Consider the following 17,760-nt stretch of genomic DNA (forward strand, 5'->3'; position numbering starts at 1 on the left):
GATTGTCCTAGAGCCCAAGAGATTTGGAGGAGAGCTCTTAGGATAGTATTCCATGGTACAACAGAGTCCATGGTGGCGACATGGGGGGCTGCAGCTTGGGTCACAGACAAAGGTCCAGCATGCGGCTATGAGGATACTCAAGGGAGCATTTCTTTTCTCATCATTGGACAACATCTGAGCAGAATCCCTACCCCAGACTACTCATATACACAGTGGACTCAGAGACATTGTCACAGATGGGTGCTGATTTCCAGCATTATAGCTTGGTACATACAGACTGCGAGATGTAGCCGGGTCATTGATCTTCAGGATATACCCACTGGGGAGTCTTTATCGAGGATTTGGACAGAGATAGTCCATACTCTCCATGGGAGATGGGAAAGGTTGCAAGGCAGCTCTGAGAGGATGAGGAAGAAAAGAGAGGCTTTCTTGAGGATTTGGGATTCAGACACCTTCTTTCACACTACCCCTCAGATGGTCTGGCACTTTAGCCCACCAGATTGGTTGTTTACACAACCATTATATCTATGATATACTTAGTTACTCTTCACAGAGTTTCTTGCACTTCGTATTTACCTTAGGGGGACTTTCTCCGAGGTGTTATTAGTAGAATTCTCTTTTCTTGGGGAAAAAAAAAACATGTTAAAGGCATTTCTTCGGGCAGTAAGTAGTATCAGTTGTGGAAAATTGTGTTAGCTGGTAATTGGGACGTTTTTTGTGCTGTGGAGCACAAACAACATGCTTTGATAGGTTCTTGTGTATACAAGGATTATACAATGTTTTTTAGTGGTCGGGTTTCACATAAATCTGGAGTTATGTTGGCTGTTAGATCTTCCTTGCAACCATCCTTGGTTTCTCACGATCCTCGCGGTAGATTTTTGATGCTGGAAATCATATATATGAGGGTGAGGTTTTGTGGCTTGTGGGCATGTATGCTCCTTCTACTGCTAGAGAATTCCATCAGCTTTGGGATGACTTGCATTGCGTTTCCATGGCTCGTCAAGGTTTTGTTATGGGTGATTTTAATGCATGTGTATCTGTGGATCAAGTGACTTCACCACACTTAGTCATGGATGGTCCTGAATGGCAGGCTTGGGATGCATTGACAGGTGTGTCTTTGAAACAAGACATGTGGTCTCGGAGGCATCCTTCACAGTCTGGATATACTCATCGTTCTCTTCAGCCTCCAAACACTTAGGCCAAACTTGATAGAATCTACATTTGTCAGAGCGATTCTTTTCTTCCTATAGTTATTGATATGTGGGTGGAGTGATAGCATGTGTTGTTAGATCACTATCCTTTGGTTTTGGATTTGACTCATAGGTCAGTTCATGCCTCTAAGGCTCTACTTGCTCATTTGCCTCTACATTTCAATCAATCTTTTCTGCTACAAAATTCGTTTTTGGAATGTATCTAGCAATTGATTGTTTCTTTTAGCTGGAGGGTCCTATTTGGAGGGATGGAAGCATGTACTGTTTTTAGGGATAATGCACATGCATTGTCTAGACAGTATGGTATTCAACATGCTGGTTCTTTTCGAGCTGAATTGCAGCATTCGCAAAATTTGTTGGCTTACTTGTTGTCTCTGTATCAGTCAGGGGATACTACTGATGACTTGCTAACATGCATTGAATGGTTGAAGTGTAGAGTTTAATCTCTTCAAGAGGAGAAATATGCTAAATACAAATTGTTGGCCCGAGTGGAAGCTTTGCATGATGATAACTGCCAATCTCATAAGTTCTTTGCTCGTTTTCATCAGAAATATGCTTAGGAAAATATTGTGCGTTTGTTGGATGAGCAAAGTGTTATGGTTACTGAACCTGCTTCCATCATTCAAATGTGCATTGACTATTATATATCTTTGTTGGGCTAATAGGAGATTCTTTTTGATGTTCATTTTGCTCCTTGATACATTTGTGATTTGGTTAGTAATCAGGTTAAGCTTGAATGGGTTGATTTGATGGAGGTTGATATCTCCAAGGCTGAAGTGGAGGATGTGTTGTCCCATTTACCATGAAGGAAAAGCCTTGGAGGGATGGAATATAATGAATAACATTTTGAATATTCAACTGGGGATTGATTATGCCAAAGCCTCAGGCCAGTAGGTTGTTATGCTTCGGCTTGATCTTGAAACGGCATTTGATCATGTCAGCTGGTCTTTCTTGCTGCAGCTGATGTCTACCATGGGATTTGGTCCTCGCATGACCTCTCCTGTTGATATCATTAGTTAGGGTGATGTGGCTCGTATTTCACTTAATGGGGGAATCACAGATGAAATTGCCTTGTCTTGTTCTCTTCGGCAAGGCTGCCCTCTTAGTCCTTTGCTATTTGCTTTGGTTAGTCACCCAATGCTCTCATTGTTAGATAAGTCGGTTGATCAAGACGAGATTGTTGGTTTGTCTCTTCCTAGTGGTGCCCAACTTTTGGGTCAATCTTTGACAGATGATTCCTTTATGTTTCTTAAGGCAGATTGCACTAATGTTAATAGGGCAATGGTTATGTGGAATATTTTTGCTTTAGCGTCGGGGCTTCATATTAATGCTCAGAAATCTACCTTGACTTCTTGTACCAAGAGTGATTTGCAAGCTTTGGATTGGCAAGGAACTGTGATTTTTAAAGGAGATCTTACTTGATACTTGGGTTATTGTATTGGTGTGGATCTAGCTCCCTATGCCTTGCTTGATTGGATGTCATTCCGTATACATGATTGGTTCATGTATTGGAAATCTCAAGGTTGGCCTCTTAATGTCAAACTTAAAGTTGCTCAATGCATCATGATCAGTATTGCCTTGTTTTCTTTGCCCTTACTTCCTTGGACTAAGAAGTCTCTTTTGGAACTAGTTCAGTCTATTCGCTTCATGTTGTGGAAAAAGAAAGGGAATCATTTGGGCTAGGTGTGGATTTCGTGGCAACATGTGACTACTCCTAAAAGAATGGGGGGAGCAGCTTTATTGGATGTTAATTTGCATATGGTTGCTTTGAGACTAGCACTTTTGCAAGCACTATGTGTGCATAGTCATCCTTGGTCAAATATTGCAAATTTTTTCATAGAAAAGACTGGTATCTCTCATGGTTGCATGGTTATTCAAGTTTCTTGGTGGCATGTGCTTAACTCCAGAAGGCCTATTAAGGTCTCCTAGTCTTTTCTTCTTTCTCTTCTGATTGCATCCTGGAAGAAGATCTTACGTTTTGGAGTTTTGCACCCTCCTGATCTTCGCAAGGAGGAGAATTCACTACAAGGAGAAGTGTTGGCTACCTCAAGGTTGTTGGATTGGCTTGATAAAGACTTGCAATGAGATAAGTTTAATCGGATGGTTCGTTTGGGGTTGGAGACAGTCCATGATGGTGTCATTCCTGGGCAGCCCCATCTTTATTCTTTCCGACGCATCCGTCAGCACTTTTGAGTGCCTCGTGGCTATCATGACATTTAGTCGTTCTTACAGGAGAAGCCTTTGAGGTTCTCTCCTTTGCCTGCTTTACAACCACAGTCTCCCTGGCAAGATCGGATGTTGTGCTTCCTGATGATTTCAAGAAAAGGTGAGCTAATTAGGTCTATGATCAGATGGTCAAGGCCAAGAGATGGGTCATTGGAAAGGCTAATAAATTATGGCATATTCGGGACCAGGGTTGTTTACATCCGATGGATGGGTCAACTCGTTTGACCCGTCCAGCCCAGTCCCCCACGTCCGGACCCGTCCGGTCTATTCCCCACTCGAGTCGCTCGACTGCGTCGACTGTGCCTTGTTCGACGGTCAATCGTTACCCGTACTGTGTACGCTTGCGGCTAGCAAACGGTTACTTGTTTTGACTGTTTTTCCCCGTTTCTTTCAATTCTTTTCTTTCTTACCGCTTTCTTTTCTTTCTTGAATATTCTCTATTCTTCTTTTCTTTCTCTCTATTCTTATATTTCGTTTCTTTCTCTCTATCTTTTCTTTCTCTCACACAAAGACTCTAGAGAAAAGATTAAAGATTAAACTAACAAGTTCAAAAACTCTCTCTCCTTCCCTCTCCCTCTCTCATGATTCAAATTTCATCCCCCTCTCTCTCTCTCTCTCTCTCTCTCTCTCATATACACACAATGGCACAATGAAACCATCCTCTCCCATGGATGATGGACCACCATTCAAAATTCAGAATTTAAAATCTCTCTCTCTCTCTCTCCCACCATCTCATTCATCCTTTCAAGTTCTCCACCCCTCCTACTCCTTTTAAGCTCTCCATCCTTCCTATTCTGTCAAGCTCTCTCCTCCCTTAACCTCTCAACCCTTCCATTCTCCTCCTCCATCAAGCTCTAGCCTCTCTCAGCTCCCTTAAGCTCTCTATCCTTTCCACTCCTTTCTTCAATCATCTCACCCTCCACCTGTGACCCTCTAGGCTCTCTCTATACATCATCAATGGCACCCCCTCTCCATGAGGCCTTTTGTTTGCATTGTGCCTGCTTCAAACAAGTGAAGGAGAAATCCAACACTTGCAAGTGGCAATGCAAGTATTTCCCAAAGCTCCAAATCTCATCCGTCACTCATATTCTCATTTATCTTTGCAAATTAGGAGGGAAGGCCACACCATGCCCCGTGTAGTGATAGGGAGGCACGAAGATCGAGACAGTTGTTCCTTAGGTGCGGAGAGACAGAGAGAGTGAGAGAGAGCAGAGTAGAGAGAGTGCACGATTTGTGGGTACAATGATGAGTGTACCTCTTTAGGTTTTTATATATATATATATATATATATATATATATATATATATATATATATATATATATATATATATATATATATATATATATATAAGTACAAGTGCTAAGGGTGTGTTCACACCCGAGTACATTTAAAGGCACTAGGGCCTTTATTCCCAACAACCTCCCACCTAAAGGCAATGTGCCTTAAGAGGAGAAAAGAATCAACTAAGTCTAGGTATGTACAAACCTTAAATACATATATCTATCCAACTCCCATCATCTGTTGGCAATGAGCAAACCGCTCTGTTGGAATACCCGTCGTGAGGTCTGCAGGATTATCATCTGTATGCACTTTGACAAGCTCGATGCTCTTGCTGTCAAGTATATCTCTAATGAAGTGATACTTCACCTGTATGTGCTTTGTCTTTGCATGAAAGACATGATTTTGTGCTAGCATGATAGTACTCTGACTATCACAATGGAGAATAGGTAACTCTGTGATGCCAAGCTCTCCCACCAAAGGTGAAAGCCATAAAGCCTCCTTGCATGCCTCAGTGGCAGCCATATACTTTGCCTCTGTAGTAGACAATGCAACACACTTTTGTAGCTTGGAGATCCAAGAGACTGCTCCTCTTGTGAAAGTAAACACATACCCAAAAGTGGAATTTTTGCAATCCGTATGACCAGCATAGTTTACATCCCTAAAGCCAATAACAGATGCCTTTTGCTTTCCAAAGCAGATGCACAACTCCTTTGTGCCTTTGAGGTATCTCATCATATCTTTCACTGTATCCCAATGCTTTTTGCCAGGGTTTGACATGTATTTGCTAACCACTCCCACTTCAAAGGCAATGTCAGGACGTGTAGCAACCACAACATACATCAAAGTGTCAACATTTGAAGCATATGGTATCTTTGCCATTTTAGCCTTCTCATCATCAGATGTAGGGCTATCTTCTGCACTGAGTTTCATATATGGAGGTAATGGAACCCCAATTGTTTTCCCCCCCTCTATATTGAAACGCTGCAAAACCTTTGAGATATACTCCTGTTGAGATAGATAGAGCAATCCTTTTGACATATCTCTGAGTATTCGCATACCAAGAATGTGATTTGCATCACCAAGATCCTTCATGTCAAAGCTGCCATGAAGGCTTTGCTTCAGTGAATTCGAGGCATGAGTATCCTTGCTAGCAATGAGCATGTCATCAATATACAAAACTAAGATAATCAGGCTGCCATTTGCTGCCTTCTTAGTGTACAAGCAATGATCTACTTGACTTCATAGTTGCCTCCGTACGTGGTACGGAACGGTCCGTACGGTACGATTTTGTACGTTAAAACTGGCCTCTTTTAGCCACCTAGCGTGTGCATCCTCGTTCCGTGTTTCTTGCGCCCCTGCGTCCCGCATTTCGCACTTTTCCTGCACTATTGCGCTTTTTGGGGGGGTGGGAAGCCTTTACCTCACCCCATCCCCCTTTTCCAAATTCTAGCCATGCAAAACTTAAAAGGTACTCCTCTTTGGATTCCTTCCAGGCTCCAGCTTGCAGCCCTCTCTTTGGATTTCTTCTCTCTTTAGACTTTGACTGTTTGAACTTTGAACTTTGACCCTTCTCTCATCTTCAAAAGGTGCTTCTCTTCTCCATGCTTCCACACCAATTCAGCAAGCACTTACAAGTTACCATTCTCATCTTCCTCTTTCCCGCACCCTATCGAAGCATTTGCCATTCTCAAATCTCATCTCCCATCCCCTCTATCCTGCACCCTATCAAAGCATTTGCCATTCTTATTTCCCATTCCCTCTCTCTCAGTCTTACTCTTTCAACTTTACCCCACAACTTTACCCCAACCCTCCGGCCTCTTGAGTCTCCCTCCCTTTCAACTTTCAAGACTCGAGTTTCAAGAGTCGAGAGTCGAGACTCAAGCATCTCTCTCTCTCTCTCTCTCTCTCTCTCGGGGCTCTTTATTCGTCATCGGCACCATGACTCGTGAGAAGCACGAGGCCTTCAATTTGCATGCGATCCATGTGGAGAGGGACACAAAGAAGTCCCACTCCCACCATTGGACATGCAAGTATTGCGGGAAGCGCTATACAAGTGGTGCAACTCGGCTTCTCCAACATCTTTCCAAGACGGGGGGGACAAGTTGCTCCATGCAAGGAGATCCCTGAAAACACTGCGGAGGAGATTCTCACCAAGATGAGAGGGGGATCCACAAGAGGAGGAGGAAGTGGCTTATCGGCACCAACTCCTATGCCTACTAACAAGGAAGCATTCAATGTGGGCGTATCTTCAACCGATGCGGAGAGGCCTCTACCATTGGTGGTGGGGGCTCCACATCTGCATTCTGCTTTGGTAAAAGACAAAGACTGGAGGCTTATGCGGTGCCGGAGAGACAATCGTCTCTCTCTCTCAAGCTCCCGGTCATGTGCGTGGATCGGTTGCTTTTCTTAGAGAAAGGCAACGACTTGTGGACATTGAAATTGCACGCACGGTGATTGAGTGTAATCTTGCATTCAATGTCCTAAAGCAAGAGCAATGGAAGAAGATGGTAAAAGCCCTATTCGGGCCGCATGGATAAAATATGGTTGCTCCATTCTCACCGACGAATGGAGTGATCGTAAGAAACAGGGCATCATCAACACACTCGTCTCATGTCCACTTGGCACTTACTTTTTGCGGGCCGTAGATACCGGCAAGAGAGGGAGAAAAACGACATGCGCATTCATCTACCGCCACATTCGACAAGCTATCATTGAGGTATACATTGCAATTTGCGTTTTAAATTTATTTCACTTTCTTTCATTATGATAATATCATGATTCATAATTGAAATTTGATTTATACATAACTTGTAATTTATAAATTGTGGTTGTAGGTGGGCCCCTTAAATGTAGTGCAAGTTGTTACCAACAATACATCAAATTGTCGGCGCATGGGCTGTTTGCTTGAGGCGGAGTTTCCTACCATTGTGTGGACTTCATGTGCAAGTCATTGTTTGGACTTGCTCATGGAGGACATTGGGAAGCTCAAGTGGGTGAAGAGGGTGATCCGCAAAGCTATATCAATTGTCACATTCTTCATGGTAAAGGTAAAGGTGCTTGTGATGTATCGTGAGTATAGCACACTTGAGTTGAAGAAGCCTTCTTCAACTACTTTGCTTATATGTGGTTATTGCTGGAGCATCTTTATGAGGTGCGGTCCGCCTTGTGCCAGACAGTGGTGTCCACTCTATGGAATGAGTGGGATGAGCATGAGATAGAGGAGGCCAAAAGCCATGCAACGCTTGTGCCTTAATGAGCAGTTTTGGCAAAAAGTCTGTGCCGTTGTCATTGTCGTGACTTCCTTTTATAGGGTATTACGTATGAGTGATTGCGAGGGGTCCACCATGGGCCTTCTCGTTCACTTCTTTAGAGCGGCATTGGCGGAGGCACATGCTTGTACAGTGATCACAGAGACACAACGTGCATATGTTTTAGAGATAGCAGAGAGGAGATGGGATTTGGATGCATAACCCCATCCATGGTTTTGCCGCATTGGTACATCGAGCCTACAAGTCACCAGCGGTCATGGATGATAGAGAGCTCTGTTCAGACCAGCTTGCTTATTTGACTCGTGTGGTCCCTATTGATGACCACAATGCAGTGCTAGAGGAGCTAGGATGCTATGCAGATCAGAGAGGGTATGTGGCTTTTGCTTCTCCCACTTGTTGGAGGAGAGAGTCACTTAAGAAGCCTTTATTTTAGTGGCAAAACTTTGGATACGCACTGGAGACTCTTCAGCCCTTAGCCATGAGGGTCCTTGCCCAGGATTGCTCTTCGGATGCATGTGAGAGGAGATGATTTTTGCAGAGATCTATAGAGAGCTTATAGCAGCAGATATTTGTGACACTCGCAGTCAGCGTGGTCATGGGTGAGGAGTTCGAGTAGGTGGTAGCAGGGGCATGGTCATTCGACGCCCTCCATCATCGAGGAGGGGTGGTTCGAGTGGCTTGCAGACATATGTAAGGCGGGGCTCTAGTTGCTCACATACTGTGCCTCATGATGATATCCCTCCCTTGCCTACACAGCCGCCACCTAGGGAGCCATCATTTGATGATGATGATAACCTCATCAGTGAGGATGAGTATGAGTTTGTCTCATCATCGGATACCAAGGAGTCATCTTTAGACTCTCTTGATGAGCACTTAGATGGTTCTGATGATGATGATGATAGTGGTCATAGATTCATTATTTATATGACATAGGTCTCTCTTTTTTTTTGTATCAGATATACTAGACTGCAGTTGTATGATGTATCGCATGTTTTGCGTAGCCCATGCGACTGCGATGGTCACCCTCATGTATTCATCTTATTCTGTAATGAAATGACTATTTCCACTTTAAACATGTATTCTATGATCTATTATTTAATGATTTATGGTTTTTGTTATTTAGAAAATCATCTTAAATTTTTTCGTATTAATATCGTACCGTACCTTATAAAATCATAAGGTACAAATTAGTACCGTATTTTATTGTAGCATACTGTATCGTACCTTTCGTACCTGACAACTATGCTTGACTTTTATAGAAACCTTGAGATTGCATAAATGTATTAAATTTATGATACCATTCTTTTGGTGCTTGTTTCATCCCATACAAACTCCTTTTGAGTTTACATACCATCTTTTCTTTCCCTTTTTCAACAAACCCTTCAGGCTGCTGCATATATATGTCTTCATGCAGATCACCATGTAAGAATGAGTCTTTACATCCATCTGTATGAGCTCCATATCTTCAGCTGCTGCAACCAAGCCCAAAATGGTTCTTAATGTAGTCATTTTGACTATAGGATAGAAGATCTCATCAAAGTCAATTCCATGCTCTTGCTTGTACCCCTTGCAACCAATCTTGCTTTGTACTTTGGTGAGGAACTAGAAGTGACCTTCATCTTGTAAACCCATTTGCATGGAAGTGTTTTCTGCCCTTTAGGCAATGCATCAAGTCCCAAGCGCCATTTTTTTCAGGAGATTCCATTTCTGACAACATGGCTTTATACCATTTCTTGCTGTTTTTTGTGTCCATTGCTTCCTTAAAGCAAGACGGTTCACAACAGTCTATCAACATGACATAATCAGCCACATTATTTGCACCAGGAATGAATCTATCAGGTTGTCTAGTAGCCTTAGACGATCTCCTAACCCAATGATCATTGTTTGCTGACTGTTGAGCATTTTCAGCTTGCTGTCCGCATTAACAGCTTCTTGTCCTGGCTGTTCCTGCACATGTAGTGGCCCATTATCATGGGCAATAGCTGGCTGATCATTTTCTGCATTTATAGATTCATTTACAGCAGGTATTTGCTGCTGTATAGCGGTCACAATTTGCTATCGAATATATATTTCTTCCCGGAATACAACCCTACGGACCTCCTCAGTCTTTTCGGGTTGTTTATGCATGCGATCTTCCCGGAAGATGACATCATTGTTGCGTACTACTTTTCTTTTCTCGGTATCCCACAATCTATATCCCATTTCACCCTCATCACCATATCCTAGAAAAATGCATTTACAGGACTTTGGCTCAAGTTTGTTGCCTTTTTCTTTACGAATGTGCACGAAAGCCTCGCAGTCAAACACTTTCAGGTGAGCATATGAAGGTGGCTTGCCCGACCACACTTCTTGGGGAACTCCCTCCCCCCCCCCCCCCCCCCCCCCCCTCCCCCCCCCAAGACCTGTTTGATAACCGATTAATCAAGTGTACGGCTGTCATAACAGCCTTTGCCTAAAAACCATGGGGCAATGCAGCATGAGATAACATCGTATGGACCTTATTCTGTATGGTCCAATTCATACGCTCTGCAACTCCATTTTGGGGTGGATTATGAGATGCGGTGAGCTCTCTCTTTATCCCTTTGCTGTCACAAAATGCATGAAAGGCCTTGGACACATATTCCTCACCATTATCAGAGCGAAGACACTTGAGTGTCTTATCAGTTTGATTTTCAACCAATGCCAAGAATTTTTTGAACTTGTCAAGTACTTCATCCTTGCTACGAATAGGATAAACCCATGCCTTTCGTGTAGCATCGTCGAAAAAGGTGACAAAATATTTCTTTCCCCCTAAAGATAATCTTGGCATCTGACATACATCTGAATGTACTAACTCTAGAGGAGAATATTTCAAAGAAATAGATTTTTTGTGAGACGTCTGTGCATGTTTACCATAAATACAATGATCACAATGCTCAAAATCAACATAACGAAGACAAGGCAAGTAAACCAAAACGAGAAAGCACCTTCATTCCTATTTGACTCATGTGTCCCAACCGGCCATGCCACAAAGAAACGCTTGGCTGCTTGGTCACGGCAACAACATGATCACTCATACTAGATACATGGAGAGGATACAAAGTATCACTTTTATAACCTTTGGCAATCACTCTAGATCCCTTACAGATCTTCCATTTTCTATCACCAAAGGTGGTATGAAAACCATCATCATCAAGCTGCCCTGTGCTAATCAAGCTCTTCTTGAGGTGAGATACAGGCCATATATGCTGAAGTGTAAAGACAGAGCCATGCTGAAACTACAATTGCACATTGCCAACATCTGCAATGTCACATGCATAGTTGTTTCCAAGATGGACAACACCATGTCGACCCCTTGTATAAGCAGAGAACCACTCTCGGTGAGGGGTGACATGAAAGGAAGCACCTAAATTGAGAATCCAGGTATACATGTCTTCATCTGTATATGCAAGTAAAGCATGCACACCAAAGTGTGAAGAGACCAAAAGTACATCATTCCCAGTGTCCTCACTGTCATGAGTGACTACATTCACCTCTTCAATTTTGACACTGCTCTTCTTGGGTTGACCCTCTTTCTTCTCTTCTTTTCTATCATCTGTCTTTTTGCCATTTCCTTTCTCTTTCTTCCATTTGTAGCAATCACGTTTAAAGTGACCCTTCTTACCACAATGGTGACATTCAACATCTTTGTCACGTGATTTACTGTGTCCCTTGCTATCAGATTTGCCTTTATGTTGTGATCTGTCCCTAGTATGCAAAGCACTAGAAGACTTATTGGATGCATTGCTCTGCCGATTCATTTCTTCCACGAGTAGAGCACTCTCTACATCAGTATACAAAAGAATCGCATTGGAATTGCTCATAGCAGTCCTGAATGTATCCCAACTCTCTGGAAGAGTGCAAAGCAAGAACGTAGCCTCAAATTCTTCATCAATGAAGAACTTCAAGGCAACAGCTGGCTGAAAATAGAGTTAAACTCACTCAAGTGAGTAAACATTGCTGTACCCTCTTTCATATGCAAATCCATAAGCATTTTTCAGCCAATACACTTTGCTTGCAACACTCTTTTGTGCATACAGTTCATCCAGTCTTGTCTATATAGCATATGCAGAATCCAAACCTTCAATGTTAAACAACAATGCATTAGAAATCAATAGCTCGATGGTTGAGCGTGCAAGCTCATTTAACTCATCCCAATCTTCCCGTTCCATGTCTGCGGGCTCTGCCCCTTTGGTTTTAATTGGGCTTGCTTGCTTCTTTTGCAACAGGATATTGTAGCACTGTTTTTGCCAAACTGCAAAGTTATGTGCTCCTTCAAACTTCTTTATGTGCACGAGATTACTGCTGTCACTGCTGCCAGCCATGATTTTCAGCCCAAATGTGACAAAAAAATCAGCAAATGCAGGCCCAAACTGTCACCCAAGTGACCAAGGTACAAACAAGTACCACCAGCAATAAATGACCATGTAGAAGCAGAGATTTCAGATTTGTAAATAAATTTTCAGAAGTACCAAAGCATGTGCTACAGCATTCCACAATTGATTACAATTGTTCCAAGGGCATATGCATCACGTTACATGAGAAATCCCAAATTTTAGTTGCAATTTCTGTTGTACATGTATCCACGGGCATAAAATTTGACACGCATGGTCAAAAGTCCGAATTTTTTTTTGCTCAAAGCATCAACCAAACATCTGCATTTTCTCTTTCATGCATAGAACAGGCCAATTTTGCCAAAATAGAGCAATTTCAGCTAAACCCCCAAATTTTCAAAGTGTTGGATGTCCAAATTACATGGAATTGAATCTGCATGTACATAAAATGACCAAGTGGTGCACAAATTTTGCCCAAACTGCAAAAGCCCCAAATTGCACGGGGTCCAATGTGCATCAATGTGTAGAAATTGGGTAAATTTCAGCCTGATTTGAGCATGTATATGAAAAGCCCCAAATGTCGGAGGCAAGATGTCACAAAATTCCTGCAATTTCCGAGACAGATTGTCTTGTCCTGCATCACAATCCCTAGATCCGGGAAAAGCCCTAAATTTTCGGGCCAAGATTGCACAGATTCAGTGAAATTGGGAGGTGAGTGTCCCTAGGGGGGTACTATGCTCAAACTGTGTGAGCCCAACACATATGTGATGATTGTATGTGTCAGCTAGCTCATGCCTAAAATAGAAAGTGGTGGACTGGGTATGGGCAGTGGCTGGCATCTGTGGGTGCGGGAAGGAGGTTATGGTGAGGGACAAGTAGGTATGGTCTGCTCCAATTGGTCAGGGGGGGATGGTGAAGGATCTGACTAGTTCCATTGGCACACACAGAGAGAGAGAGAGAGAGAGAGAGAGAGAGAGAGAGAGAGAGAGAGAGATGTGTGATGTGATGTCTCATCAAAAGTGTACAATCAAATGATGTCTAACAAGTGTATCAAACGTAAAGATCTATGTCTATAGTGAAAGCTAAATACTGAAAGAAATAAATCTAAAATGGCTTAGGATAATGTGGTCTTTGCTCATCCTAGTATCTCCCTCACAAGATGCCGCATGAGCTTCTTCAACATAGGGGAGCTCACCCTTCTGAGTGATGCAAAGATGATTAGGAAAGACAACATGGAAGGAGCTATGGTTGCTGGGGCTGTTGGGTTGATGGAGAATCACATATTAGTACTAAGAAGTTTGTTCCTGTTAGTTGCGTGGCATCTAAGAAGTTTTCATCCCAAAGTGGTGTAGAGTGTCATGCTCAATATTATTTCAACTTTTCCTGATGTTGTTACCTTGGACTCTGGCAGAAACAGAGAAGTTGTTCTTCGGACTCTTGGGAGCATGTCACTACTCCAGAACTGTATGGGTGGAGCTGCTGTTTTAGATGTGAAGAAACACGTTGCATTTAGTGGCTATTTGATTAGCTCTCTTGTAGGACGTGTTACCCTTGAGAAGGTATTTGAAAGCGTCTATTGTGGTGGTGGTGGGGATGGCCAGGGATTTCTTATGGCAATTCATAGATTTCAGGCCTTTTGTGGTATGTTTAGAATTCTTCTCAAAGATGTACAATGTCTTAGTTGAGTGTTATTATTGCAATCAATTTCTTCTTGGCAAGACTATTGTCTTGTTGGAGTTGGTTGGGGTCTAGACAAAATGCCAAATTGATCTCAAGTGTTGACTATGTCTAGATTGCTGCATTTGCTAGATAAGTCATTGTCTAGAAAGAAACTAAATAGACTGGCAAGGTTAGGTTCAAGGGCAGTAGGTGATTTTGTTATTCCTGATCAATGAACTTTGAAGGCATTATTCCTTCTGTTGTCTTCAACAATACTTTGCCATATAGTCAGAATTCTCAGCTGATGTGGTCCATGCTGGAGGACACTATTGGGCAGCATATTCTGGTTCTTGGGGTTGAGGACTTGTGCCTTTGGAAAGATGACTCTCAGTAAATTTTTGAAACTTTCAAGGAATGTGATATATATAATAAGATGATTGAGGAGATGGATTATAGGAACCACTCTTTTGACATTCAATCGAAATCTTGTACTAAGTAGTGGTTGCTAAAAGATGGCCATATGAAATGGTGGCATAGATTCTAATAGGTATGGAAGTCCTAGAAAATGTTTTTAGGTCAGAGAGCTCTTATCGGAGGCCTCTTATTGATAACATGGTGTAGTTCAAGGCAATCTTCCCAAGACCCATGCTCCATTAGTAGTTCTTTGCATTATCATTAAGGTCCAGACCTTGGGGATGAAATCTCTAGCAACTGGCAGGAAATAAGAAGATGAGATGTACACATGTAGTACTGAAACTACAATGACCACTAGCAATCTCATGTTACTGACACACTGCAGCCACAATATTCTCATTTGTTTTGTTTCTTGCATTGGATTGGGCTTTGGCACATCTGGCATATTTGAATCCCTTTTTATCTTTGGCTCAGCCTTTGGAATTCATGATAATATTGGTTGCATTAAAGGCTTATTACGGTAGGTGGCTTCTATGATGTCAATGGGTTTGTTATCTGTCAGCTTAAGGTATTCATGCCACTTCGGTCACTGTTTGTACTGGTGCAGGTGCTCCCTTCAGCAAGTTTTGTTTTTCTGCTAGTAGACGTGTGACTCATTTGGTTCTTTTTAGTGATGCATATGGCTTTTGCGAACAGCCTCTTCTGCATTCAATTATTCTTTAATTCAACTTGAGAGAGAGAGAGAGATTGTGTGCGTGCGTGCGTGTGTGGGTGTGTGTGTGTGTGCGTGTGTGTTTGTTTTAGATTGATTGATTGATTGATTGATATTGTGTATGAGATAGGTGAATCACCTTGCTCGTCAGTAGCATCTGATGTGGATAATGTCAACCATCTATCAACTGAGAAGTTGACATTACGAGGGGCAACATCTCCATCTTCAAATACACAAAATGGGGGCAACATTGTTATACCTGCACGCCATCGTCAAGGTTATAACCGAATTTTGCAATATGTAAGTACTACAGGTCTGAGCATCTCAACGGTTTCTCCTTAGTTTTATTGCATCTGCTCTTACACACACAGAGAGAGAGAGAGAGAGAGAGAGAGAGAGAGAGAGAGAGAGAGAGAGAGATTCAGAATTATGTTGATGTTCAGGTAGCAGATACATCTGCTGCAGTAGAATGGTTGTCAAAATCATACAATGCGTTTACTGTGGCTGAAGCGGCTTGTACACATGGCTCAGATGGCATCCTTGCTGTAAAGAGGGTTCTGGATTTCAGTTTTCATGATGTTGAAAGCTTGGTCCAGTTAGTCCGTTTAGCTTTGGAGGCTATCGGGCGATAGGTTGTATAATAACATTTTCTATTTGATTGTATTCAAGCAGTGATATCACTCTCAGGTTGGTATTTCTTAGTGCACAAACCTCGTGCAAAATTGTGCACACTGAGTGTAACATATGTACACTTGAGAATGTTTACAAAGCAAGAATGCTTTTACAGAGTGTTTACTAATGACATTTTTGACAAAATTGTTTAATAACTGTTTATACATCCATGCAAGACAGCTGCATATTGATGAGTTCATAACCTGTATGTGTTATCCTGAGTGCAGAAGAGGCCTCTGAATGAAGTTCACACAGTTGAGAAAAACAGTAATGAAGTTCATGTAGCAGTACTCAGAGGCAAATTTTGGATAACAAAATTGAAAATATCAGAGGCAAAGTGTTTGACGCCATAACTAAAGAACGAAATTTGTGTCACTGCAATGTATATATGCAGATTCTTAAGGTTTGCTGGCTTTTTCTGTAAGTTTGAAACAATATTGAGCCAAAAGTGCTTTGTGGGTATGCTCCACACTTAACATTTGCAATTCATAAAAGCTTACTTTCAGCTTTGATATTTGTAATGCTCTCTCTCTCTCTCTCTCTCTCTCTCTCTCTCTCTCTCTCTCTCTCCTATTATCATTTTAACGACAAATGTGTAAAACAAAGAGAGGATCCTTTTGAGTTTGTTTTTTCATTATCATTGTGGAGGAGAAGAGGAAAGAGAAGTGTATGTAATGGGAGGGGAATGGAGGTATTAGGAACGCCAAATAGGAGAGGTAAAAGTAGTCAAATATGATACTTTGACTTTGATAGTCAACTATCATACTAGTTAGCGATTGGTAGTTTGGTGGTCATGTTAGCTATTTGAGCTTTTTGTGTGTGTGTGTGTGTGTGTGTGTGTGTGTGTGTGTGTGTGAATGTCTTATGAGGTCAAACTTGGCCTTTGAGAAAAAATCATGTACAATGTTGATTGTCACATTGGTACAACAGGAGGATCAAGCAGTACATGTCTAGCTGTGTGGTTGAATGAGATACAAATATCTAGTTTCACCCAATTGGGATTAGTGGGTATAGTATGTCATATATCCCTAATGAAAATAGTATGGGGGTAACATAAGGACTAATACCTTATCTTTGTCATATGTTGCTTATGTCACGAGGGAATCTCCCTCATCTTTCTCTAGTATAGCATTTGTTTGGTATCCTTGTATTCTTGGTTGGTGTGCTATTGTGATCTCCTCAACTGTCTGGACTGTCATCTTTGTGTGGTTGCTATATATGGAGTCATCGTTGGGAAGAAGTCGGTAACTTGTGTGACAAACCTCTCTTAGTACAGTGCATGCTTATAATAGTGATTTGTGGAGCCGCTAAATCTCAACTAAGAACTAGCCCAAGCAGTGTTGGTGTTTGAAGTAGATGTATCCTCCAAATAGCATGGGTTATCTAGCTTGGATTGTACTATCGGCTCTACATATGTAGATCTAGTGCTCCTCCCTCCCCACCTCCTAGCATAGTTTGTAGGTATGCACAACTTTGGGGACATGGATTGCTCTCCCCATCTCAATCTCCAGTTAATGAGAGGCATGATGAAAGCATCCCTTGTAGTCCTTAGAAAGTGATCCTTGTAGTATGTCTTTGATAGAAGAGATTGTTGAGTTTCGCCCATGTGTGATGTATGTACAATTGGTGAAGGTTGGGTTGCATGATCAAGTTTCTCTTAGTACATATGCACTAAGCTTTGCCTCGATCAATGTATATACCTAAGCCAATGTGTGGCCCACCATGATGGTCTTGTAATTACAAGGATTTAGGGGGTCTTTGGACTTACAGATAGTCTCGATGGTATGCATGGTGCCCTTGTTAAGCAAGCCTTTCACTAGGCACCTATTGAACATAAAATCAAGCAGTTGTCAAATTGTCCATTGCATAGGTGGGCATGGTGGGTGGGGCTATTGGTAAGTTGAGGAATTGATGCTAGGTGTGGCACATCATATAGTCATGCATAGGAGTGCCATGTCTTTGG

The 17,760-nt window shown here is 42.1% G+C and overlaps 1 protein-coding gene across 2 annotated transcripts in view; it reads left to right on the forward strand.

The window, feature by feature from the left end:
• The window catches only part of LOC148023188 (cysteine-tryptophan domain-containing zinc finger protein 7), a 71,470-nt gene extending 55,235 nt beyond the window's left edge, over positions 1-16,235 (forward strand). Inside the window, exons 10-11 of one of the 2 annotated variants that reach the window (XM_087696166.1) lie at positions 15,256-15,425; positions 15,569-16,235. In XM_087696166.1, coding sequence (XP_087552292.1) covers positions 15,256-15,425; positions 15,569-15,757 — 359 coding nt within the window. In that variant the 3' untranslated portion in view covers positions 15,758-16,235. The remainder of the gene's footprint in view (positions 1-15,255; positions 15,426-15,568) is intronic. The other variant, XM_087696167.1, reaches the window with a different exon arrangement.
• Positions 16,236-17,760: the final 1,525 nt, after the last annotated feature.

Source organism: Lygodium microphyllum, chromosome 16 (assembly GCF_053477565.2).
Source record: "Lygodium microphyllum isolate KBCC chromosome 16, Lygodium_microphyllum_v1.1.10, whole genome shotgun sequence".
Taxonomy (NCBI): domain Eukaryota; kingdom Viridiplantae; phylum Streptophyta; class Polypodiopsida; order Schizaeales; family Lygodiaceae; genus Lygodium; species Lygodium microphyllum.